The sequence below is a fragment of the Polyodon spathula genome, chromosome 1, assembly GCF_017654505.1.
Source record: "Polyodon spathula isolate WHYD16114869_AA chromosome 1, ASM1765450v1, whole genome shotgun sequence".
NCBI lineage: Eukaryota > Metazoa > Chordata > Actinopteri > Acipenseriformes > Polyodontidae > Polyodon > Polyodon spathula.
Genome location: NC_054534.1, coordinates 36,327,689 through 36,354,123, shown reverse-complemented (window position 1 = coordinate 36,354,123; position 26,435 = coordinate 36,327,689). Strand labels below are relative to the sequence as shown.

Below are 26,435 nucleotides of genomic sequence, written 5' to 3'. Positions count from 1 at the left end.
TGCAACAGACTACATTAATCTTTGTCTCTTTTTTTCCCTTAAACTTTGCAGGATGAAATATACTTCTATAATACATTTAACGTATAAATAAAAAATAAGGGGTCATCAAATTAAAGAAGAGATATCCTGCCCTAAGGCAGCTTATTTAAATATTTTTTAAAGAATGTTAAAATGAAATGAGGACATGATTCTTTTTTTTGTAATTGATTATACTTATTTGTATCATATGCAGTACTCTAGTATCAATGTAAATACTTTTTTAAAAAAAAATATGTTAAATATAATAATGTCCTGATGTCAAGAAGGAGACAAAACAGAGCTTCTCGAAGTACAACACTTGGCTTTATTTCACACACAAAACACAGACCAAAATAACAAGTTTAAACAATTTCCAGGTCTCAGTCCCTTTTCTCCAGGCTAACCCCGATGTCCAGCTCCCAGCCCCTTTTATATGGGAGCCAGAGGAAAGCAGAGCCCGCTTCAGCCAATCTAGAGGGGACACATTACCAGCTGGGAAAGTCCCTGCCTAGCAGCTGTGGCACCTGCTGTTACAGCAATAACATCTTTATGTAGCACCTTTCCCAGTGGATCACCATCACAAAGCATTTTACAGAGGTCAGCTGTGAACTGTGCATTATATGCAGTCACTTACAATAGGACATTGATTTAACATCTCATCCACAAGATGGAGCACAAGGAGATTAAGTGGCTTGCTTAGGATCACACAGTGAGTCAGTCAGTGGCAGAGATGGGATTTGAACCAATGACCTTCTGGTTACAAGCCCAGGACTATAACCACTGGACCACAATGCATATATAAACATGCATACAGTATTTGTTTATTTATTTCCTATGGTTATTCTACCGTACATTACTGTAGGCTCTGTTGACGATGTGATCTCATACTATTGTATTTCACTATTGCTAAAAACAACTAAATATATACTTAAAGAAATACAAAATGTTCTGAAACTTTTAAAATATTTTTACAACATGAATTTCACAAATGTGAAAATAACTAGTTCATACATGATTGTAATTATTCACTAACATACATTTCTTAGAGAAGGTACCCGTGGTGAACCTTTAGTTCCATTCAGAAAGTATATGTTTTTTTATCCCCACAAAACAGTACTTTATTCAACTTTGCTTTACATTACATCAATTGTATTTATTAAATTGTTCATTACACTATTCACAAACATCAGTATACTGCCACACCAAACATGTCTTTCGTGGATGTGCCATTTATTGTTACAGCAGTTCTGCTTTACGGCAGTGAGTGTCTCGTAAAGCTGTGCGGAGGTATCAGCTGACTGAAGAGAACCTGCAGAGGGGAATAAACACAATAATACATTTAAAAAAATTTAAAATTATATGTGTTGGCCGCCGTCAGAAATATATAAAAAAGGATATGTTCCAATAGAATACCGACCAGTGACAGGTACGTCTGTGTTGTGTAGTATATCCGGGAAATAAACTGGGAAGTGGTATTTTTATTATGGTGAAAATAATGCTGGCTAATAATGGGGTGTATTATATTACGGGCAAACTGTTATTTCCATTATGTCTTGCACAAAACAGAAGACAATATATTCCTGTACCGTAATTAGTGACAAGACAGATTAGACGAGCGTCTTGATAATTAAATTACAGTAGGTTCAACCTAGTTAATATCACTATCAGTTTGACACAACACGGTACTACTAGTTCTTATAAAATATAGCCCTGATTTTGATCAAAATGGTAATGTAACATAATTGTAATAATACTTTTATTTGTACTACATTTGTGTGTTTCTACATTCTGTTATCGTAGCTTATGTTTATGTTCCGTATAGTACCGTAGATTACTACTTCATGTCATAAATAAGACTGTAAAATATACTGTTTTCTGTAAAGAAATCGAAGTCTCGAGTAGAACAGAGGCTACTTAAAAAAAAAAAAAAAAAAAAAAAAAACACAGATAAAGTACTGTGGTTAACCCAACCAATTTAACTGAGTTCAGACCACGTAGCTAGGTACAGTACGCTGTTTGCAATGAGTAGATTTGCATAGTAATTCATTCAGCCTCTGCAGAGCATAATTGATCGATGAACTTGTGAATACAGACATACAACGCAGAAGTTACTTTTAAGAATAAATGTTTGTTTTAAGTGTAAAGATATATCTGTCTGAAAGTTTGCATCGAAGTTGTTGACGGTGCTGAGAAATGACTGTGCCGTAGTCAGTGAGAATGTATGGGTGGCTCGTTTTATACTGTAATCAAAGTAACAGTACTAGGCAGTACCCATCAACATTCGTTGATGTTTCTGTGGATTGACATATTGGTTAATATACGTTTCTGAATTGTTTAGCTGTCTCTTTAAATATTAAGGGCAGACCGTTTCGAGAGATACATTCACCTGGGCAGTTACTCTACAGTCAAACTGATGAACTCTGGTTACAACGGGTGCCCAATAGAGATTTTACTGCTCTTTGTTGAAAAACCTGAGCACTTAGGTAGCTGGGTGAGGTAATACAGGTGTCTCAGACAGTGAGCATTTGGAAGGCAGGACAGTGCCTTTTTAGGGTTAATGCAAATGCTCCACAAAAATAAGTTTTATAATAAATTAGTCTAATTACATTATCGGTAGAGATTAAAAAATCCTTCATCCTAAAGGATGTAGGCCTATTAATTAGACCATACTATTTTAAAGAATATGTTTGTTTGTTTTTTTTTTAATGAGTTTTATCTGTAACATTCATCAACATAAAATATATTTTGGAATAAGAGGTTATTTTTTATGTTGCTTCTTGAACTACAGTGCTGTTACAGAGCGTGCCTGTGTGGTTCACAAAATAAGTGTCAAGTCAGTTTCGTGGGAGACAGCTTGTGTCCTAAAAACTGAAACGACCTTGAAAAGGATTCAGAACAGGGGAAAATGAGGAATGAATGTAGTAAACGGACACCAAGGAACAATATTTGCATGAAGTTCATCGAGACACTATTCTACCTTTACATCAACATGACTTTTGTAATCTACAAATGCAGCCTCTTCTTTCCCAAGCATGCAATGTAACACTGGCCTGAAAAATAATAATTTAGAGTTGGTACAATATTTGGTCTACTTAAATTATTTGAGTCAGGTCATTTAAATGGCTTACTGAAAAGTAAAAAAAAATATATAGGAATGTAGCAATCTGAAATGTCACAGTGGCTGCACATATTGGCACTTTTTTTTGTTTTAAGCATGGTCAGACTCCCATCGCTAATGTGTTGGTATTGATATAGATAATAGCCTGTGGATACATGTGTTCTAAATGTAGTACTGTAGTTCTGTTCGGTTGATCAGAAAATAGTCCTATGCAGTTATTCTGGCTATAGCGGTTCTGTGATAGCATGAGTTTATTCTGCTGTGTGAAAATGAAGAAAGTACTCAGGAAGCTTTGGGGGTTTTCCAGGAAAGGAACATTCGCAAACAGGTATGATAAGAAGTAGTCTAGAAACAATCGGTAATTAAACTGTCTAAAGTGAAAAAGTGTGCTGTGGTCTTTAAGCAACTACAAATTTATTTTCATAAGTCTTCAAGGTCTTGTTTGTTTCACATTTTGTTAAGTTAACATGTACTGTAGCCTAATTGCCTCCTTTCCAAAATGTGTAGTGATTGGAATGTACACTTTATGACCGATTGTATTTGGGGTTTTTAATGTGATTTCATCTATCTTTGAGGTATGGTTAAGTGTAATGTACTCAAATTAAACTTTCTATACAAATTAAATGTGATTAAATATTTAAAGACAGTTATTTGTAATCTAAGGACTGTTGACTTTTTTAAGGCGTTTAATGTCTGAAATTGTTTCTATAGTACGCAGTTTAAAGGGTAGTAACATTACAGCAGAATTGGTTGTCGTGTTTAATTATAATAGATTGATGTAATATTTGTATAATTCAGTTGTAGTTTAAGATTAATTTAATCATATTAAATACAAATATAGCCTAACTTAAAATAATCCTTTACTTAATTGATTGTCTTTTACAGTGTATTCTGTATTGTGTCAACACATGAGTGTAAGTAGTCAAACTGTGTCCATGACTTGTTCATAAAAAAGAAAAAAGCAACCCTTGTACCCATGCATGCAGAATCCTATTTTTACCAAAGTATTACTTGCCTTTTTCAGAATGAATGGTAACTGTCTTTTCTTCCGAGAAATTAGCTAAACATGCACTTAAAACAGGAACCACTTATGGGCCACTTCCTTTCATTAAATAGAACCTATTTAATATTGCAAATGTTATTTATTTTACACACGTTTTTTACTCTGTTCCTGCCTTGGCATTTCTCACTGATGGATGCTAATAACAATCTCAGTTAGAGCTTTCCAAAAACAAAACGGAAATGAAGTCTGTAGTGACACATCAGTGAATGACTAGCTGTACACTTAAAATAAAAATAGAATGACACACTTTTTGTGCTTAACGTGGAGTTAGTGTTTGGAGATATTGTGTACGTCCTGAAGCCCCTTATGACCTGTAGCAGTGGCTAGCTGACCATAGCCCTGACCCTTATACTGTATTCTCTGTCTGTTAGGCAGAGCTGCATATTTCAGTAACAGTATTTTCATTCTCTGGGAGCTGTTATGTATTTACCTGAATATTTGCTGGGAGTAAGCTACAGTAATGTGTTGGCAGCTGGTGAACTAAACAAAATCTGCTTGAAAATCTGTGTTGAAAATTTTTCCCTGTCAAAAAAAAAACAGTCACTACCTTTTAGGACTCGTTTTCCATGCCAGAGGGGAGATACGCAGTTAGATAAAGGATTGATGTCAACAGTCAATATGGTACTGTTGTTGATTTTGTTTTCATGAAGCTGTCAGCAACCTACATTATATCATGTATAGGCCATTTTGGCAGCCAGCAATGATCTGCTTATGGTCTAACAATATAATCATTAGCAGATACTTTTCACAGTACAGTAGAACTGGTTTTGATATGGTGTTACAGTAGGTAAAATACGTGGAGTTAATGCAAAGCAAGACGATTACAAATATTCCCTTACGGTAGCTGTACATGGAAATCTATCAATTGCCATTATTTCTGATCATTTGTATAATTGCAGTAAGAGCTATGACTTTAATTTGCTGCATTGCTGAGTCATTGATAAGGGTGGCAAAGCATAATAGTATTCCCACAGACACAGATTCATGAGCTAATCCAGAATGAGGCTAGTAGGATTGAAATCAAAACAATCATGGGGGCCAGCGTTAGGTACAGCGATCGTGATCTGTTATTTGTGCCAGAATTAACATTTTCCATGTGGAAACTTACACTAAAACTAAAAAAATAATCTAACTCGGACTTGGTTGCGGTTTGTCTAGACGCTACAATTTGAAATAATTACGTAAAAAGCCACTATCTACAGTAAGTGCCATTCTTTTGTAAACAGTATTCATATGCTATAAAGAGTGCTTGGATTGTAATCTTTTAACAAGGGGAAATGCACAGATATAATACATTTTGTGAGCCCCTCCCCTCCCCTGCATTGACATTTCTGTCATTAAAAAATATTTTTTTAACACAGGGTAGTTTGATTGAGTCAGTATTTTAACAACTGAATATCGGCAGGGAATAGTATACTAGTATACTGCTAGGGTTGCTATTTACTGGCTTGGTTATTTACTGTTTTGCCAGTTCCCGGTGAAATAAATTAATGTGCAGGTACAGTGATTGTACTGGGATGGATAGGCATACACTTTTTTTTTATTCTTGCCTGTGTATCTTTTAGATTGAAAGCTTTTAAAGCAGCAATCAACCATCATGAAGTCTATTCCATTCCCTATTTAACGTAGTTCTGTATATCAATAGTGGAAGGAGTTAATGTAGCGATGGTGTAACATGATGAAACGAGAATTCGCACATTTGCAACCAATTTCAAATTTCTGAATTTGTTTTCTGGTTTGTGTTTTTACAGGCCAAAAACAAGCATGGCAGCAAACAGCCTGGTGCTCCCCATTGTTCTGTGGGGCCGCAAAGCTCCCACACACTGCATTTCAACATTGCTGGTTATGGATGACCTGGCGACCATTGTCACAGGTTGCCATGATGGACAGATCTGCCTCTGGGACCTGACTTCGGATCTGGAGGTGAGTTGTGATCGGGACATTTTGAGATACAGTACAAAGGTTTTAAAATGTGTGAACTTTAGCTATGTGTTAAAAAAATTGAATTTAGCGCAACCAGTGTCAAGAGAAACATGAAACATCGTTGTTGGTCTAGTTTTGTGTTTCTTAGTTTTACTAAAGGTCCAGTGTCATACAGTAGTTTAACCCAGTGTTGTACATGTATTCTGTGTCAGTTATACACAATTGTACCTTGTTTCTGTGCTGTGTTTTGTCATTTTCTCTTTTTCCCACTGGTTACCTAAAGAGAGTAAATCAAAGTGCTGCTTAAAAATGACGCTGATATATTTTCAAGACTACAGGAAAAAAAAAAATTAGCTTTCTCACTGCTATAGAAGTTACTTGTCATTCAAATACTGCTACCTTGTAAGTGGATTCGCTTTTTTCCTAAAATAACTAGTAGCAGTGTAAGGCAAAATCTTAGAACCATGTTCATCATTTGAACATTATTTATTAAAAGAGTGACTTACAGTTGTTACAAAATATCACATTACAGATAAGAGCAGTTGTAAACTACAGTAAAATCATTATAAAATAATATCAAATTCAAATAAGAGCAAAATAAAGAATACAGTAAATAATTACATTTAAGAGCAAATTTGACAAAGAGCAGTTCAACTTATAGTAAATTCCATTGAGCACATAGTAAGTACGATAAATGGCTAAGAACGATTTCAGATAAGAGCAAGTACAGAAAATGTGAAAACTATAAACCAGTGACCAATTACCTGCAAAAAAAAAACAAAAACAAAAAAATCCCAAAAGTAATGAGTAGACATGCCGATTTGGATGAAGAACAATGAAATTAAATGGAAGATAGCAAAATGAAAATGTCTGGTGAGGCATACAAAGAAAAGAACACCATACCTGCTGTCAAGCATGGGGGTGGTAATATCCTTCTATAGGGCTGTTTTTATTCTAATGGAACAGGAAATTTTTAGTTTCAGTACACGGTAAAATGGATTCCATAGCATACCAACAAATATTGACCAATCATCTGAAACCGCATCTTCCAACACGACAACGATCAAAAGCACACATCAAAATGTACTTCAAATAAAATAAAATACCTCAAATAAAATCAAGGTTCTGGAATGGCCTAGTCAAATTCCTGATCAAAATCAAATTGAGAATCTTTGGTATGAGTTGAAGAAGGCTGTGCACGAAAGAAGTCCTCGGCATTTGAATGAACTGGAACAATTTACGTTGAAGCATGGTTTAAAAGAGGTTATTATTGCTAAAGGTGCCTCAACTAGATATGAATCGAATTTTCCTTGTCACAGTATGAGTACTTTTAAATTAGCATTTTTGGAGTTTTGCAAAAAAAAAAAATTGCTGAAATAAATAATTGTAGGCATCTAATTCTTAAATTTTTTTTTCCTTCATTCACAAAAGCAAATCTCTTGCTGCAAAAGATTTTTCCTGTAATTATTTGTTGTTATTTGGCATTCCAATCATAAGTGAGCGGAGGCGGGACATAAACAGTTGTAGATCTTGTGAGTTTAATCAATAGGAAAGTCAAAGATCTACCGTGGTTTTGCTGCTGTCCAATCATTAGTGAGCAGAGACGGGGACATAAATATGCTAGGGTAAGCGATTTAAGAATAGTTGACGTAGTCGATTTGGTTACGAATCAATTTTCAAGAACTTTCTCAGAAAAATTGGAGATTGTTAAAACAAAAAAGGAGGTATACACAATACCTGAAGTGATACAGGAAGGGAAGAGGTATACTCGCCACTTCTAACATTCAAATTATGAAAGGTATCTGTGACTTACCGGTAACTGTCAATTAAAAAAAAAAAAAAAATTGTTCAGTACAGAAAAGGCGATATGGAAGAAAACTGGCTACAGCAATCTAGGATGTCGATTGAAGTCAGCATAAAAACACGAGCATTGCCAAAATCACTTGCGAGCCACTGTAACACTCAAACTTTGGACAAACCCGTACTGATGTTCAACTGGATGAGCAGAAGCGTAGGGATAAAATACATCACAATGAGCAAGTAAGTAAGAATCGCTTGATTGATTGTTTACCTGGGCAAGCAAGAACTGACATTCAGAGGGCACGTTGAAGGCACCAATTCCTCAAATAGTCATTATGTGGAATTACTTTCTCTGATTTCTGACTACGATAGCATGCTAAGCAATCGCTTGTAGTAGCCACAGTATTCTCGGGTACCTCTAACGAGATTCAGAATGAATAAAAGCAGGAAGCCAAGTATGTCGCTTTAATGGTAATGATTAAACTTCCAACGATGGAAACGCAGCTCAGCTGTCTGCTTTAACGATTCAAATAAGGGCTAAATGAATGCCCCTATATTACACTTCAGCCGGGATTATGATGATTCAGAGGGGACCAACGTTGAAGGCACCAATTGTCAAATACATCTATAATGGAATTACACTGTCTTATTTCTGACTATATATATATTATGCTAAGCAATCGCTTTAGGTAGCCACAGTATTCTCGGGTATGACCTTGAACGAGATTACCCATTACTAATTAAGTACTCGCCTTTAATGTAACAATCCACAGCGATGGAAACGCATTCAGCTGTCTTGTGTTTTTAACTAACGATTTTGTCATTAATATGTGGCCAGTTTAAACTTTGTTATAAAATTAGTTAACATATTATGGGTTACGGTGCACTATATAATATATATTTAACTGTGGCTTATAAGAACGGTCTATAACAATAACATAATATAATATATATTATATATTATAAAATTGTATATGTATATATTAGGGCTGTCACTTGATTAAAATTTTTGATTGGTAAATTTATGGGCATTACCTGGGTATGAATTTAAATTTAATGTAAGAATTTAAAGAACATGTAGACAATACAGTTGTAAGCGCGGGTCTCTGGACTGCGTAATAAAGACGACGTTACAACAAGCTTTGCATGAAGCCTTTTACTTGACAGGATATCAGTGTTTTACAGAAAACAGTAACACACAGCGAGCGGCATGTACACCTCAATAATAAGAATAACTGCGGAGATTATTCTTCTCGGGAACTAAATCGGAAAGAAAGCAACATAATATCCTGCTGGGTTTCAGTGATAACTCTGTGATCCATTAATAATAACCACGTGGCTTCCAATACGGAATGGATTATCTACAGTTATTGCACAGATACAGTTTCTTCTAAAAAGATCAAAATTTATTATTTAAAATAAATGAGCAAATAAATAAAATGAAATAAAAATAAAACTAATGTGGAGTAGGGATTAGATGGTATAAAATGTGCACGGTATGATAACCGTAGAAAAAAAATAAAAATACGGTGATAACCTTAATATCATGGTATACAGTAGTACATCATGCAAGTTATCAAATAAAGGCTCAAAAGAAGATAGACTAATGTAAATCACTTAAATTGCTGTAATTCACAAAAATAAAACCAACAGAACACACTTCCTTTCATGGAATGATTTAAACATTTGGTATTTGGTATTTTACTATGCCAGATAACCTGGTATGTTTCTTTTTTATAAAGACAATCAGAATTTAAAAAAAAAAACAAACAAAAAAAAAAGTTACACAACAACAGTATTAAGATCTATTATTTGCTCAAAATGACGTGGTGCTGTAGTTTGTTAAAACATTTGAACGTATAAAATTACATAAATAAATAAATACTTTGTTTAGCTGATGGCAAATAGACTTGGGAAATGATTGGTCTTTTCCTTAAAACACAAACAGGTTATTTAAGAGCAAATGAGTCATTTATTTTTTCAACTGGAAAAATAAAATATGTATAGCAAAAAAAAAGTATTTTAATACTAAAATGTGTTATTGGATTTACATTTACGACATTGCACAAGTTTCCAATGATTATTACACATTTGGAGTTCTTCACTTACCTAAGAAAATTGGAATACTGTTTCAACTTGTTTAAACAAAACTATGTTGATAAGTAGGCTATCCTGCTGCAGTCCCGGGTCTGTGCTAGTTTTATTTGAGACATTGGTCATGTTCTTATAGCGCATATTTCCGCAGTTCTGCACAGAATCTCGGAGATGCGCTGTAGACGTCACTCAACACTTACAGAAATACGTGCAGATTCTGCACAGCCCAGCGCAGCTTTGAATTGTTATTGAGGGAGGCTGACTGCGTCTGTGAACCCAATGGACGATGCAAAGATTACGAGTGACCTGCTAATCATAATGCAAATAACCACTAAAACTACTTCTGCCACCTTGTTAGTGGAGGCAAACAGCATTTTATCATTATACAATGAAGCCTTGAACAGCCTTGTCAACGCTATATTAAATAAATTAATCAATTATTTAAACAAACCTAATGTACTAAATCTGTGATAAGTGATGTATAATTTTACAATAACGTTAATGTTAATCAATTACATTAAACTGACTGTTGATAAACCAGACAAATGTAAATATAGGATGTTAAAATGTATGCTATGCTACAAGGTTTGGAGAAGGCCTTTCTCTAAAAGCTGTTTGTGAGGTCAGAAAGACAGCAGCCAAGAGCAGCCGGCGCAGCAAGCTCTGGGTAACAGAAGGCAGCAATTGAAACATGTATTCTGTGTCTTTGACAGTTTCTTTCAAAACTATTATCAAAATACAGTATCAGTTCACAAAAAGATCTTCCTCAGACACTTTGCTAAGGCTGCAAGTACCATGGCTTGGTTTAGAAGAAGCGTGTTTGCAGTTGAAAAATGCGTTAACTGTTGTATAACTGAATTATGATAATTGCGGTTTAGGATAAAAAGAACGGTATTAATACCGTAATGTAGCAAACCGAAATACCGGTATACTGACCCATCCCTAATGTCGAGCACATTGTGTGTGTGCTTCCTCCTTTGAATGAAATCTTTCCTTGGCAGAGTTTGCAAATTCTGTTTTCTCCTGCTTGGTAAAGAAATTCCACCCAGTGCTTTGCTTGGATGCCATTATGTATTCAAAAGACAGAATTTAGTGATCTGGAATGGCACTTAATTGTTACAAGCAAATAGACGCTCATGCCCCACTAACACTTTTGCGACTGCCGTCAATTTACAATAGCTATTGCAACAGTCCATAATGTAATAGCGGTGCTGTACTACTGCCTTAGTTTTGAAACTGAACATAGCAGCCGTGTTAACAACAACAGCGGAATATGGCCAATATATGTCGCAAAGAATCCTGCACCATGATGCGCATTTAACATTAATAACTATATTTAAAAGGAGATATTATTATTATTATTATTATTATTATTATTATTATTATTATTATTATTATTATTATTATTATTATTATTTCGATGTTTCCAGTACTGAAAGGTTACATAAGTCACAGATCTGAAGGGACTATATTGTATTTAAATATGCATCATGCACTTGTATCACATAAATATATATCATCATCATCTTCATCTCCTTGTTTGTGTTTTTGCGTAACACTTTTTTTTTTTTAAATAAATACACTTTATATTTAATAATTACTAGAAGTTATTTATTGTTAAGCGTTTTATTTCAATGTTCAGTATTTTAATGTTCTAATTTTTGGGCAAGAATTCAATATGTGCTTTATAATAAAATGAATCCGTATGAACTATGAATTTTATAATGAAATTAATCTGTATATGAACCATCTGCTTTATAATAAAATGAATCCCTATAAACTTTGAGTTTTTTATAATTACAAGAATTTGAGCAGCGCTAAATTTGTCAAGTCGGATCGTCACAGATTGACGCGCAATAGCTGACCTAGCTGCAACGTTTCCAGGAAACCACCAGGGGGTTATCATTCTAATGCTACATGTAAAACAAAAAACATTCATTTTCATTTTAAGTATGGGCTGAATCCGCAGTGCTTGTTGTGAATGTTGAATAATATACCAATCTGGCAATCGATTTTTTGGAAGATAAATCTATATAATAAATGCAATGTTCCATGTTTGGAGCGAGCCAGGATGTCAATTGCTATAGCAAGGCGATCAATAAGGAATACAATATTATTATAAATGTTTTATCCATTACGTATATTCCATGCAGCGTTGGAATTAAAAACAAAACAAAATATTTCTGTTTCTGTCTATTTGCTTTACAGCCATATTGTTTGTGGTCAATAATAAAAATAACAATCATTATTTTACACTTTTACTACAATTGACAAATTGTTTTAATGGTGTCTAAAAATAATAATAAATGTCTAAAACGGATAGGCCATTGAATTATTTTTTCCCGGATGACACTACTGCACGTGACAGGCAGACGGTATCCTTGTGACCTGAGCAGCTACTGTGTAAAGTTAGCTCAGGGAAACGTCCGAGTGAGAATAATAGGTGCATACTTCAGGTTCTGCTGGTCTCCAGCAGATGATGACTTGGACCCCTGTTGGTGAAAATGATGGGGACAACAGTAAACCCCCCCCACACACACACATCAGTTGTTTTAAAATTTTCATATGATGTGCCATGTACAGACAATATTTAATCGTGATGTATTTCATTTCAGATATAGTATTATGTATGGTATGTCCAGAGCCACTGTAATTTGTTTCTGTTCTCTGCAGATCACTCCTAGAGCTCTTCTCTTTGGTCACACTGCTTCGATCACCTGTCTGTCGAAGGCGAGCTCTGAAAGGGATAAACAGTATATTGTTAGTGCCTCAGAGAGTGGGTGAGTGTCTGCAGAATTTCAAAATCTCACCCTGTAGAGTTCTACTGTTCTCTTAGGTGATATACTGTCATTGCCTAAAATATACTGATCCATCCGCTATTGTTCTTGAGAACTGATCTTGCAATCTTTGTTGGTTCCATGACAAACAGGCTTCAATTGGTTCAGATAAGTGCAGCACATGTTTGCAACCTGTAATTTGAAATAGTAGCTTGTTGAATGCTGACTAGGTGAGCATGAGCTCTTTTGTTTGACCCCCACTTAGCCCTTGACTTGTATAGTGTGTTCATTTCATAATACATCCTGGAGTAAGAAAAAAGCTTGGGTGCTAATGTGAGCTAATGTCGTGCCTTTAGTTTGCAAGTCTTTTCTCTCTTATTTAAAAAAAAAAAAATAATGCAAGTTTTATTTATGTTTTCGAATTGGACACCAGGGTATCATGTCGCTGTCTTGATCTCACTTTGATAAAGTGTACTGTGTGGGATTAAATGTTTTTTCTTTCAGTGAGATGTGCCTGTGGGATGTTAGTGATGGCCGATGCATAGAATTTACTAAGCTAGCCTGCGCCCATACTGGAATACAGGTACCTCCATTTTGTGTTTTCTTGTCAAAATAAAAAAAAAAAGGTTTGATCTTCTCATTGATGTGTGTTTTGTATTATTATTGATTGATTGATTGATGGATTGATTTTATACTTTCTACAGTTTTATCAGTTTACCATTGGTAACCAGCGAGAAGGAAGGCTGCTGTGTCATGGACATTACCCAGAAATCTTTGTGGTGGATGCCACCAGCCTGGAGGTCCTTTACTCTCTGGTGTCCAAAATATCTCCTGACTGGATCAGCTCCATGAGTATTATTCGGTCTCACAGGACACAAGGTTGGTGGAAGCATGTGCTGTGCAGTAAATCACAGGAAAATAGGGAATTGAACTTTCATATAAAAAAAAAAAAAAAAATATACCGCACCATATAATGTCACTTTGCAATGTTGCTGTGGGGGTAAAAGAAAACATAAATGTAGGCAAATATGCATTCCCAAGCATTAATAAGCTCTTTAATTACATTTACCCTAGTAAATGAAAAGTTAATATCTGAATCTGGGGATCTATAGATGGCCCTGTCATTTTTATTTTTATATATACTGAGCATCAAAACAAACGTATCACTTATATTTGAGCATCAGAAGAAACGTATCACTTGTATTTGAGCATCAGAAGAAATGTATCACTTGTATTTGAACATCAAAAGAAACATATCGCTTATATTTATATTTGGATAGAGCATGTGCAGTGACTTTTTATTTTGCTGTAACGATTGACATCACAAAGATGCTGCAAAATGATCTATCAATCTTGGACAGGTGTTATGACTCGGTCTCCGAGTTCGTCGCCTGTCTTTGACAGAGTGTGTGAATTGCTGGCTGAGAGCACTGCAGACTTCTAGCCACAGTACGCTGCCCTGGTCTAGCCTCCAACATGCCGATTGCACGAAAGGCGCTGCTTTGTTGACAGATGTGGCATATTGTTTTTTTCTGTGATTTTCTTTATTGCTTTTATTCAAGCCTTCAATTCAACAGCTGAAATCACTCCATATCCAGTGTCCAATCAACTGTCTCACTAATTATGTGATTAAGTGCATATGCTTCAGTCCTAGTCACTCAAGCGTGGCATGGTCAAGGATGAATGAGTTAGTGATTAAAAAGAAACCAAAAACATTTTGTCAATGTCCATCATATATATTGTACCTTTTTGTTTTTCATGGCATATATGGTAGATGACAGTCTACAGTACTTTTTCACAATATAATTGTGTATATTTAGCCTTAGAGGAAATATTTGTTACTGTACTCCTTTCAAGATGTTTTCTTCATATCAAGTGAAATGTATTCCAAAGAGCTTTTACTCTCTCAGTAAATGTGAAAGTCTACTGCTTTGCACAGCTTTATATTTCTTTCTTGCAGAGGATACAGTTGTTGCCGTGTCTGTGACCGGGATATTAAAAGTGTGGATCATTACTGCAGATGTCAGTCGAATGCAGGTATACAAAACTAATTACACAGCAGTATTAAACCATTGGAAAAGCAAACATCAGTGGAGTTTTCATTACAATAATCTTTTCACAGTGTGTATCTGGGGGACTATAGCCAAAATACGTTGTTTTTTGGGGTTTTTTTTGGGAGGGGGTAATAGAGACAGACTTGGAGTGTAAATAGCACGGTGAGGTTGAGAAGTGTTTCTTTAAAGCCAAAAACTGTGCATATAATTATGCATGAACAGAACAGCAGACTACACTTGCGTAAAGTAAATATTTACCAGCAGAGGGGTCCTTAATCGTATTTCATTGCTATACAGTAGTTGTACATATATATTGTATTGTGTGTGTGTGTGTGTGTATATACAACATTAAACATATTTCTAGTTTGATTACATGTGTTATAAGCTTAATGTTGACATAGGCTGAATATTTTTCAGGACACAGACCCCATCTTTGAAGAAGAGTCGAAGCCGATTTATTGCCAGACCTGTCAGAGCATTTCATTCTGTGCTTTTACCCAAAGGTCCTTGTTGGTTGTCTGCTCAAAATACTTCAGGGTAGGTTGAAGGCCAGCAATCTTGTAAAATTATTAGTCAATGCAGATACCAGATAGATTGCATTTTTTTCACTCGTCAGTTGTTAAATGCATTCCTTGCATTATTGTTTCATATACCTGAATGTTATGTTGAAAATGAATGAAAAATTATGTTTTTATATTAAAATCAGTAAATGACTTGCACAGTGCTGTCCATTTATATAATGTTGCAGTCTGGCCATAAGTAAGACACAGCCCAATTCATGGTCCTCCTTATAACGAGAAAACAACTGTAAGCATTATGGGGCAAATGGGAACCACAGCTGTATAACCGTTTCTGGGCTATAAAGGTCCCCTTATAATGAGGGAGTACTGTCAGGTTTAAACTTTGACTCCAACTCTGGAAGCGTAACAATGGTATAACACAGTATATCCTATTTGTTCATTTTCCGAGTGGTTATACTCAATATTTCTAAACTTGGTCTGTATGTGTGATCTTTACAGATATTTGATGCTGGGGACTATTCTCTGTTATGCTCAGTGCCCTGTGAAAATGGACAGGCATGGACAGGCGGAGACTTTATTGCAGCTGATAAGGTTATTATATGGACAGAAGATGGATGCAGCTATATTTACAAACTCCCTGCCAGGTATTGTAGTCGTGATAACATACTTTCTGAGACGCAAGGTCATTTGGGGACTTTAATTATCAGAACTAATACTAAATCAGTGAATCAAGCAGCCACAATATTTAAGATATGAAAATGTAATGTTACATTTTAGTCCTAAAGTACAATGCTGTATACTATCCATGCTGCAGCAAAATTTGTAAATAAGTGGTAACTGCTACCATACTCAGCGTTAGTTTTGGTGACACCAAAAACTGGAAGTCAGAAAACAATGTTTACATGTCTTAAAATGATGTTCCTGCATTTTCTTGTCCTTCTCAAGCTATTTTATTTTGTCCCTAGCATTTTTTGCATATATATAGACCTTTTGATGGTACCATTTAAACTTCCAGATATGTACATCAGTCCCCTGTACAACTTTAATATATCTGTTTGGCAAAGCTTTTAAAGCCATGTATTTCTTTGTATAGCATCGTAATACCTATACTACTTCTTTTTTAAAATGTTGTCCTTCTGTTTCCAGCTGTCTCCCAGCCAGCGAATCTTTCCGCAGTGATGTCGGAAAGGCTGCTGAGGGCTCCATCCCACCCTTACTGTACAATGTGCTGGACAGAAAGGACAAGCAGGTAAACAGACCAGTGCTTTCACATCAGTCTTCATCTTCACAACTAGTGGCAGCATACTGTACACTTCACAGGGGTCTTAGCCTTTGTGCATTGGGAGCATTGATCTGTGTAGAATTACATCAGGACTGTGTTCATGGACACCTTTTTCATGTACTTCTAGTCCATTGAGTCTAATGCAGGATTCTGGTTTAAAAAGTAGGAGTAGCGTTGTCAGTTTTCTGAGAAAGATTCTGGCAAAAACAGTATTTGTAAGTAGGCTGCTGTACTTGCTATTTGTACTGTTACCTTCGAATTTAAAGTAGATATCATATTATTTTATCTGCAAGTATTCGGTAAATAATTGTTGACAGTGTGGTGGTGTTTTGTTCTACAATACTGCAATTAAGTTGCCAAAGAAAGTGACAGGTTATACAAAAGGCTGCTCATTATTTGTAGTAGTACTGCTCTTTCTTGTCTCTCATCGTGTCTGGGTATAAGATAAGGTATGAAACATTGAAATGGCTAATATTTAGATCCCTGATCACAGTGTGTAAATTACCGCATTCCTTTGAATTTAAAGTGCACCTCAATTTAAAACCTCAGTTACACACATACGAGCCATTTATACAAAGGAATACAACATTTTTTTGCAATTGGCGAAGCATATTGTATATTGGTAAATGAACACGCCTGTAACAACAACGCATCTCTCCTAGTCATCTTCCTCTGAGTTGGAGGAGTCCTCTTTATTACTTGACATCTCCCTGACAATGACTCCCACTTCTTTGAAAATGGCTGCCTGTATGACATTGATGATTCCAGGTTGGGCAGTTAAGTTTTGTTTGCCTTTTCTCAGGCAGTCAGTCATGTTCATGTTTATGTACTGTGGTAGTCACGTCTTTTGTTGTCAATTTTAGTACATGCATCACTATACTTGAAGACACAGGCCATTTTTGAGAAAATTGTTTTACAAAGTGTGTCTTAAATTTGAAGGAATACGGTAATTGTTTTTGAGGACAAAATCATTTTACATGATAAATCTACATGAACATAACATGCCATTTGTTGACAAAGCCTTATACCTTTAATGAATGTAATTCCTGTGAAGGGGAGACAATATATATTTTTTTGTGAAATCAGTTTTACTCCACGTGCCTTTACTCTCTTGGTCATATTATTTTTTCATAATTGTCATACATTCTTTCTGTTTTTCTGTATGAATGTACATTAAATTTTTTTGTGTTTTTTTGTTTTCTCATTCGTGATTTGTTGCCCCCTTTTCTGAGAGTGTGCCACAGGTAGAGCAAGGGTTTGTGGGGGAAGCCATTATCCAGGTGTCACATGAGCATTTCCCTGACCTTGGGAAAGCCTGGGAGCTCTACACTCCTAGTCTGCTGTTCTGCATCCGGCCTCTAGAGGCACCAGTAAGAATTCAAACCAGTTAATCCCGCACCCCCCTCCCTCCCCTTGTGTGTTTTGGTTGCTGTTTAGTTCTGTGCACTCATGCCTTATTATAAGACTATATAATTGTCATCAGCAGGGCAGCATATTTCTGGAAAATGCTGCCCTTTAGTTGCCTAATGCTTATCTCATGACTAGTCCTATGATGAGGATGAGGTGTGCTTTAAAACATATAACTTCTCTAGTCCTTACTGTATTCTTGTAGCTTCTTGTAGCTGGTTTCAAATAGAACTCAAGATTAAAACATTTTAATCTGATCAGATCATGTGAACTTAGGACTTGTTTCTGAGGTCCCTTTATTTTCCCTAAAATGTCCCAATATCGGCAAAAGATGTTGAGCTGTATTCAAGGAAGGCCCTATGAATTTGCTGGCACACATGCACCATTAGCCAGCTACAATATGATCCATGTTTTTTTTTTTTTTTTTTTTTTTAAGCAGGCGAGTTATGACATACAGTCATCACTCAGATATCCATTACCCAGATACACGTCAGTCGTGTTATCCTGCCCTTGTATTAAAAATAAAACCAATCCCCATTATATAAGCTTGGGTAATGTAACAGTTAATCATTAAACAATTTTAGATACTAAAAAATTTTGGCGGGCCATTAATTAATTTTAGTAGGCTACATAATGCATAATGTGGGCAGAAGAGTGGGGGGGTGGGTAGTACATGATGATCTCATTTTGGTGTCTTGCCATTGAGACTTGTGGGTTAAGTTACAGTATATTCCTTTAGCACTGCCAAGACTTTTGCAGACATGCAAGGCATTGGCGCTTACCTCCATTTTCAGTAAACAGTCACACTCAAACTGTATTTGCTTTCGTACATGCTAGAAAGGAAGACGATTCACTGACTGATTTGTCAATGCTGCGCTTCCCATCTCACTTGCGTCACAGTGGCAAGGAGCTGACCTGACTGGGTTGGATTTCCTGACAGATTGGATTTCCTTGTACAGCAGCATGCATGCTACTCAAACAAGTGCACAACCTCGGCCCCTAGCCAGTAGTCGTACACATTCAAAATGTAAAATTCTGCTTACTACTTTATAAGGCCCTTCATGGCTTTGGGCCTTTATATTTAGAGGAAATGTTGGTTCCTTATGTTCATAGTCACACCTTGAGATCAGTGAATGCTGGACTTTTGGTTGTTCCCAAGAAGTCGCCTAAAACCAGGAGGAGCAAGGGCCTTTAGTTGTTCAGCTCCCTGCTTTTGGAACTCTGTCCCAAGCCATATCAGGAATTCTGGCATATTTGAGTCTTTTAAATCAAATTGAAAAAAATATGTGTTTGCAGTAGCTTATTCTTGAGCTGGATTGATTGACAAACAGCTTTTTTCCTTTTTCTTTTATGGAGTTTTTATTATGAAGCACCCTGGGATGCTCCGCATGAAGAGCATAATATTAAAGCAAATTTTATTGTATTGCATTGTATTGAAAAAGGCAGTTTAGAGTTGGTGTATGCTAATCATAGCAAAATATGATACTTACTCCTAACACCGGGTTTGACTCTTCCCCCGACCTCTCCAAGTTGAAATTAAACAGCACAAAGTAATTCTGGCTACTTGATTTAAAGTCTCTCATTCTAAGTTATAAGTTATCATTTATTTATGTATTTATTCATTTTTGTTTATAGTTTTATTTATTTATTTGACCGGTACAACAACATACAATTTAACATTTATGACATGTCATAAGATGTATTGTACACAAATTTAGCTGTGAGCTAATTTTCATTGGCAGTGCCTGGACAAACACAAAAACAGAAAAAGAAAATACAAATAAAAGACAACCTCATCACTCGCCCAATCCGGGATCAGAAGCATCCACACATCGACAGTGTTGTAATGACTCTGTCCTATACAAAAAAGATATACCGTTTTACTTCAATTTGGCGCCGTGGCGTTTATTTTAAATTGATCAGAATGACTGCGGCACTTAAGAGGGCAGCCTTTATACGAGGGAGACCTTTATTAATAATACTACGATTTTTTCAAATGCTGCAATATTTTATTACATGATTTATGACATTTTAGAAGTATCGCGATTGCTTATTTTCTGTAGTACAGTAGCCTACCTGTATGTAGCAGCGTGTGTGGCTAACCTACTTTGACTACAGTACATTTATCAGTGACAATTACCTATTAGGTGGGAGTTGGAAGGTCAGGGTAGTACTGTACCAGTGAATCAGGAGTGTGTATTGGTTGTTAAGGGGCGGGACAGTGCTGGTTTGGCAGTCAAATCCAAGAGTGTGACATAGATGTTTTTCTGCACCAAAAATTACCTCAGAATATCAGTTTGATTTCTGTAAAAACTACAATATATCCTACTCGGTTATTTTCTCATTGTAACTTGCTTGTTTGTAATTTCTCTGCAAGAGAAACTGAAACGAAATTTTCTCTTAGATAGTAAGCGCATTGTTTTTATTTGTATGGGGTTGAGTACGGGAATTACAAGGACTGCTATTCTGTACGTAGTTTATCTTGCATTTTCTTTCAGAACTGTACTACCATAAAATAAAATGTGCTTACTATGTGTGTACATTAGTTTATAATTTATCTGCTAGACTGAAGCTCCCGTCTCTTTGGGGGCGTTACATGTACATAGTCAGTGTTGCACGTTTATTTGTTTACTGTGTGTTTTTTTTTAGTAGGGGGAGAAAAAAATACCTTACTGTTTCTTTATTGATAGCAGCGTTTATTTGAGGGCGGCCTCTGTTATAAAGCTGATATGACTGCGGCTTCAATATGAGGGCGTCTTTAGTTCGAGGGCGGCGACAAATTGAAGTAATACGGTATTTAGATTAAGTAAAAAAAACATCTTCTCCGAGTTATATTTAGAACATATATTTAAAAAAAAAAAAGAAAGTATATTAACTTAAACTAACATTCACATGCACACATTGATACTATGATGCCCTTCTTGATATTGTAAGATGGAAAAACAAAATAGAAAAAGAAAAAAAAATTGAAATAATAGTAGTACAATTTGTCAGAAGTAGTTTTCCTGTTTCGTGTTGAATTGCTTGTGTGCTTTAAGTGAATTGTAGTGCTTTACCTGGGAGATGCAATGATGTGTCTGATGATGATTATTATTAATATTATTATTATTATAATAATAATAATAATAATAATAATATAATAATAATAATAATAATAATAATAAATAATAATAATAATAGTGTGTCATAAATGAAACAATTGGAGCAACGCTTGTTTTCTGCTTCATGTTCCAGTTGCTCATCTGCCCTCCTGTTACCCGCTTTTTCTATGGCCGTCGGGAGCCGTTCCATAAACTCCTGCTGCAGGGTGATTCTGCTGGAAGACTCTCCATTTGGAGCATACCTGATACCCCACAGCAGCAGCAGATTGGGTCCAGCATCGAAGGTAAATGCAGTGAGATTGTGAGTTAACTGCTCTACTAGATTATGAAGATCTTGAATCAAGTGAAAGGAGAAGAACATTGCAAAACCCAAAGCATCAATAACTGCAAACAAAACAGAGGTCCGTTCTCCGTGCTCAGCTGACCGGGTTCAGAAGTTGCCGGTGTATACCATTGCAACAAGAAGTAGCTACTTGCAGCTTTTTCAGGTTTTGTAGAGAAAAATAGGTAAAGGTGTTATTGAGGTCGCCATCAGCAGTATAACCAAGTCATCTGCCCTCCTGTTACCCGCTTTTTCTATGGCCGTCGGGAGCCGTTCCATAAACTCCTGCTGCAGGGTGATTCTGCTGGAAGACTCTCCATTTGGAGCATACCTGATACCCCACAGCAGCAGCAGATTGGGTCCAGCATCGAAGGTAAATGCAGTGAGATTGTGAGTTAACTGCTCTACTAGATTATGAAGATCTTGAATCAAGTGAAAGGAGAAGAACATTGCAAAACCCAAAGCATCAATAACTGCAAACAAAACAGAGGTCCGTTCTCCGTGCTCAGCTGACCGGGTTCAGAAGTTGCCGGTGTATACCATTGCAACAAGAAGTAGCTACTTGCAGCTTTTTCAGGTTTTGTAGAGAAAAATAGGTAAAGGTGTTATTGAGGTCGCCATCAGCAGTATAACCAAGACATTTAAAAATGTACACCCATCTGAAAAACTTTAATTTGGCACAGCCAGCTTGTTTTTAAGAGGGACCTAGGAAAGCAAATACAATTACTTAAAATTTGAACCACTAGATGGTGTTGGTGGTTTATGCAAGAACTTGTGGTCAATTGTTCCAGCAACCGATAAGAGTACTAAATTACTCCCCTACTCATAATTTAAACAAAATGATGTGCATGGGCATGTAAGCAGCCTGGGAGGTGTTCTCTTTTTTATTGAAAACAAATTTGAACTGCAATTTGAGATGATAGAATCCCACTGGTGAATTTAGTATGATTACTCATGTTACAGATACATTTGATCCACTTGTTTACTGTCCAATGTACTATTATTCATTTAAAAAACACAGACATGTCTTATTGTACATGCCAAGTCCATAATTATTATATGAGAGTGATACATTGATTTAGTGCATTAAAACATTCCAACAACGGAATGGATCCGGTATTCCATTGCCTTAAGATTGACACATCGATCTAGGATCACAAAAGGCAGTTTCTTGCTCCATCTAGTGGTCTTATTCCTACACAACCATTTCATCTTTCTGAGCCAGAACATTTGCTGTATTATAAAGCTTCTATAAAACTAATTTTACAAAGCATCTGTAAAAAAAAATGTTTTTAGTATTTAAGCATGTACAGATACAGGATAGAGAACTGAATGGCAGTTTAAAAATGGTGAAAACAACCCCCCCAAAAAACAATACTTTTGTGACAAGCAGATTTGTTTGTCATTCAGTTAAATATGTGAAATAAGTAGAAATGTGAATATATTTGATCATTTCATATTTTATACTTTTATGTAAGCAATGTTGTATCATTATATTTTGTAGTTATTACTCTTTTTTAAATGAGTAAACTATTTTGCATAAACTATAAACTTAAATTAAGCAGTTCACAAGTCTGTATCAAGGTGCTTTTTATTTATTCATTGTATTGTGTTGCGATCACATACTTATTGACTAAACAACCTTGCAAAGACAGTACTTGCGTGCCAGCACTGGTAAACCCATTTTTTTGTAAATCTAGAGCAATTTTAATGCCAATACAGTATGCATTTACTTGCATAAGTTGCAAGTAGATTTTTCAGTGTTTGATTAAAATAAAAGTACATTTTTATATAAAGTGTTTCACGTAGGTTAGCCATGAGGCTCTCAAAATGCTTTCCTTAAGTATCTGATTACATGTTATCTACCTTACTAGAAAAGTGTATTATGTAGCGCTAAGTTGTAAATATGAAGTATCGTTTTAATGCCCACTTGAAGGGGAGTTGCTATTTTTTTAATAAATGTATATATATTATATATATATATATAGTTCTTTAGATATATATATATATATATATATATATATATATATATATATTTAACAAACATCATTTCAGCTGTGCCATTCAGTTTACTTCCAATGTTTTACATATTTATAAAATATAAGTGGCATCCTTTGTTATTTCTGTGTTTTGCTTTAACATGAATAAAAAAGAAGCCTTACGAGATTTCCTATTGTTCTAATCGGATGTGGGGGTGCTTCTTGCTGTATTTGCAGAGCTTGCAGTTACAACATCAACTAGCCTTCAAGAAGCCTTTGATACCCTGACCCATCGCCCAGCTGGCATCATTGACCAGCTGAGTGTGCTTCCCGGTGCAGAGGAGCCCCTGAAGGTGACGGCCAGTGTTTATATCCCATCTCATGGGCGCCTGGTTTGTGGTCGAGAGGATGGCAGCATAGTGATTGTCCCAGCCACTCAGACTGCTATAGTCCAGCTGCTACAGGGAGAACACATGCTCAGGAGAGGTACGTAGACAGAAGGGCTGCGGTCTGTCTTCTCTCTAACTCTGTTTAAGATAAATAATAAATATATTTTCAAGGGTATAAAACTACCAATGAATACTTGGTTGCAACTAGGTGCAGGCAATTTACTTTTAAAGTTAGGACCACCAATGTTTAATATGCTACATTGGTATTTTGACATAGTTTATTTTTTTTAGCCTTTAAGAACAAATAATTACAGGGTAAGTTTGTACAAACAGAATGGAAACTTTCTTAGGCCCTGTGTAAGCGAATCTCTTTGAAAATCAATCCTTGGGTGCTGGCCCCTTATCAGACATCCCACAAAGACAAATGTGCATTAGATGCAGAAGGGGAACTAAAGCCACCACAAGTTCAAGCTCAGCCACTGGCAGTCTGTGTCTGCTGTTGGATGAGAAGAATGGTATGGCTTCACCGCTGTGAATTGTCTCAGTTTCCAGTTTATTTTACCAAGAGGGTAATCTCTTTATCCCCCAGTCTCTGAGGGAGACCTCCCCCACCCCGCCCAAGCCATCCTGATCGAAATCGAGAAGCTTTCTCATTGAGTTTCCTATTGGGACTTGAACATATGCCACAAAGTGCAGAAGGCTGATGCACTAAAGCTTGGTGCTTTGTAGATAACTCTTCTTGCTTGGGATTTTAAGACGTGGGCTGTTGAATTTCAATTAGCTGTTTCCCAGAATCAAGTTGTCAATATATGCAAAAAAGAGTTAAAACATTTCCAGTTTTAGTATGAGTCAGTTACAAAACTTTGGCCCAAAAGCACGATGCAATTCCCCATCTAGTATTACTCCTACAATCAATTGAGGGAATGAGTGAGACTACACTGCAGGAACATTGCTTGGAATTCTGCTATTTTGCCAGCTTTTAGGTGTTCCATTATTGAGAACGATGTTCTGCAAACAGAATACTCCCAAGTATAAAATCAAATATTGTTGTTGCTTAAATACAGAGTTGATGTTCAAGTTGTGCACCTAAGGTTTTCCTTGCTCTGGCCCTCTGTAAATCACCTCCTGCATCCCTTTTCTATATTTTAAGGGGGTATGGCATTTTATATAATTGCTGAATTGCATTATTTTGTAGATTTAAAGTGCCCTGGTATGCTTGTAAAACTATAAAACTTGATGTCTGGTTATACTGATGTGTGTATATATATTCTGTGGGTGTGTTTTTACAAGGCAAAACCTTGTTTGTTGTGCAGTCAAATCACTAGATATTTCCAAGCCATTTTATGAATCAATCTAGTTCTTAAAAATCTTGCTGCGGGACACATGACATTCTCTTTTTGTTATGCCCTTCACTTTTATATTTACATAATTAACCATTATCCATTCAAATCAATGGGGAAAACATCAAAGCACATCTCTGTTTAATATTGTTTGCGTGAATGTACTTTTAAGTGGCTGTGCTGAAATGCTTGAAAACATGGCTGTTCTCACCAGGCTGGCCCCCTCACCGGATCCTGCGAGGTCACCGAAACAAGGTGACGTGCCTGCTGTATCCCCACCAGGTCTCTGCACGCTACGATCAGCGCTGCCTGCTCTCTGGTGGGGTGGACTTTTCTGTCATTGTCTGGGACATTTTCACAGGGGAGATGAAGCACATATTCTGTGTCCATGGGGGGGAGGTCACTCAGCTGCTCATCCCACCTGAGAACTGCAGTGTGAGTATTTTTTAATCTCTCCCCTTTATGCTTACTCGATGTGCGATATGTGTACCTATTGAAAAGTGACTGATGATCAGAAAGCTCTGAAAAAGTATATAACTCATTTGTTTTTTAAAAAGGTAGCATAATTACCTCTGTTTACTTCTGTGTACAGCTAGAGCAACACAACATGAAAATTGGTTTTATTTTGCACTAGGCAGAAAGACAGGAAGAAAGACTTACTATCAGAGAAAATGTTGTCGCTGTGTTTTTTCTACACTTGTACAACTTAAACTCAAGTGAAAATTTGTTATTTTTTTTTTTTAAATGTAGAATTTCATTTTGTGAAAAATGTTGCAAAAGATGTTCATTCTTGAAACAAGAAGATATTTCAGTTTAATGTATTGATTTCTACATGCCCAAATTACTATTGAAATTATTTCGTGAAAGTACCCATGATTCTAGGGCTGTGTTATGTTTTACTTGCAGATTCAAATTTTGTGAGTAAGTTAAGCACAGATGAAAATTCTAAATATTTAATGGTTCACAGTTTTATTCTTGGTGCATGATACTGTACATACAGTAAGTTCTTTAATATATATTTTTTTCCGAATGCAAGCCACCAACACCACCTGATTGATTGATCTTCGCTACGATTTTTATTACCTTTTATTTTATTGATATAAAAACCTACACAGCAAATGTAAAGAGCTGTGACATATTTAAATATGGGATGACAGGCTATGTGATTTTCATTCAAGACATTTGCTCAGCACTGAATAATCACTTTGTCAAGGTACTGTTAATATTCATTCTAACAACCCTATAGT

At 35.9% G+C, this 26,435-nt stretch overlaps 1 protein-coding gene across 4 annotated transcripts in view; it reads left to right on the top strand.

Annotated features, from left to right (window-relative positions):
• Positions 1-1,290: 1,290 nt before the first annotated feature.
• Positions 1,291-26,435, top strand: part of LOC121318091 (WD repeat-containing protein 7-like) — a 217,841-nt gene continuing 192,696 nt past the window's right edge. For 2 of the 4 annotated variants that reach the window (XM_041254378.1, XM_041254367.1), the window contains exons 1-13: positions 1,291-1,444; positions 5,951-6,122; positions 12,690-12,796; positions 13,298-13,376; positions 13,498-13,672; positions 14,754-14,830; positions 15,265-15,384; positions 15,867-16,012; positions 16,515-16,617; positions 17,895-18,020; positions 21,292-21,442; positions 23,697-23,945; positions 25,403-25,623. In XM_041254378.1, the coding sequence (XP_041110312.1) occupies positions 5,964-6,122; positions 12,690-12,796; positions 13,298-13,376; positions 13,498-13,672; positions 14,754-14,830; positions 15,265-15,384; positions 15,867-16,012; positions 16,515-16,617; positions 17,895-18,020; positions 21,292-21,442; positions 23,697-23,945; positions 25,403-25,623 (1,713 nt within the window). In that variant the 5' untranslated portion in view covers positions 1,291-1,444; positions 5,951-5,963. The remainder of the gene's footprint in view (positions 1,445-5,950; positions 6,123-12,689; positions 12,797-13,297; positions 13,377-13,497; positions 13,673-14,753; positions 14,831-15,264; positions 15,385-15,866; positions 16,013-16,514; positions 16,618-17,894; positions 18,021-21,291; positions 21,443-23,696; positions 23,946-25,402; positions 25,624-26,435) is intronic. The other 2 variants (XM_041254396.1, XM_041254388.1) reach the window with 1 other exon arrangement.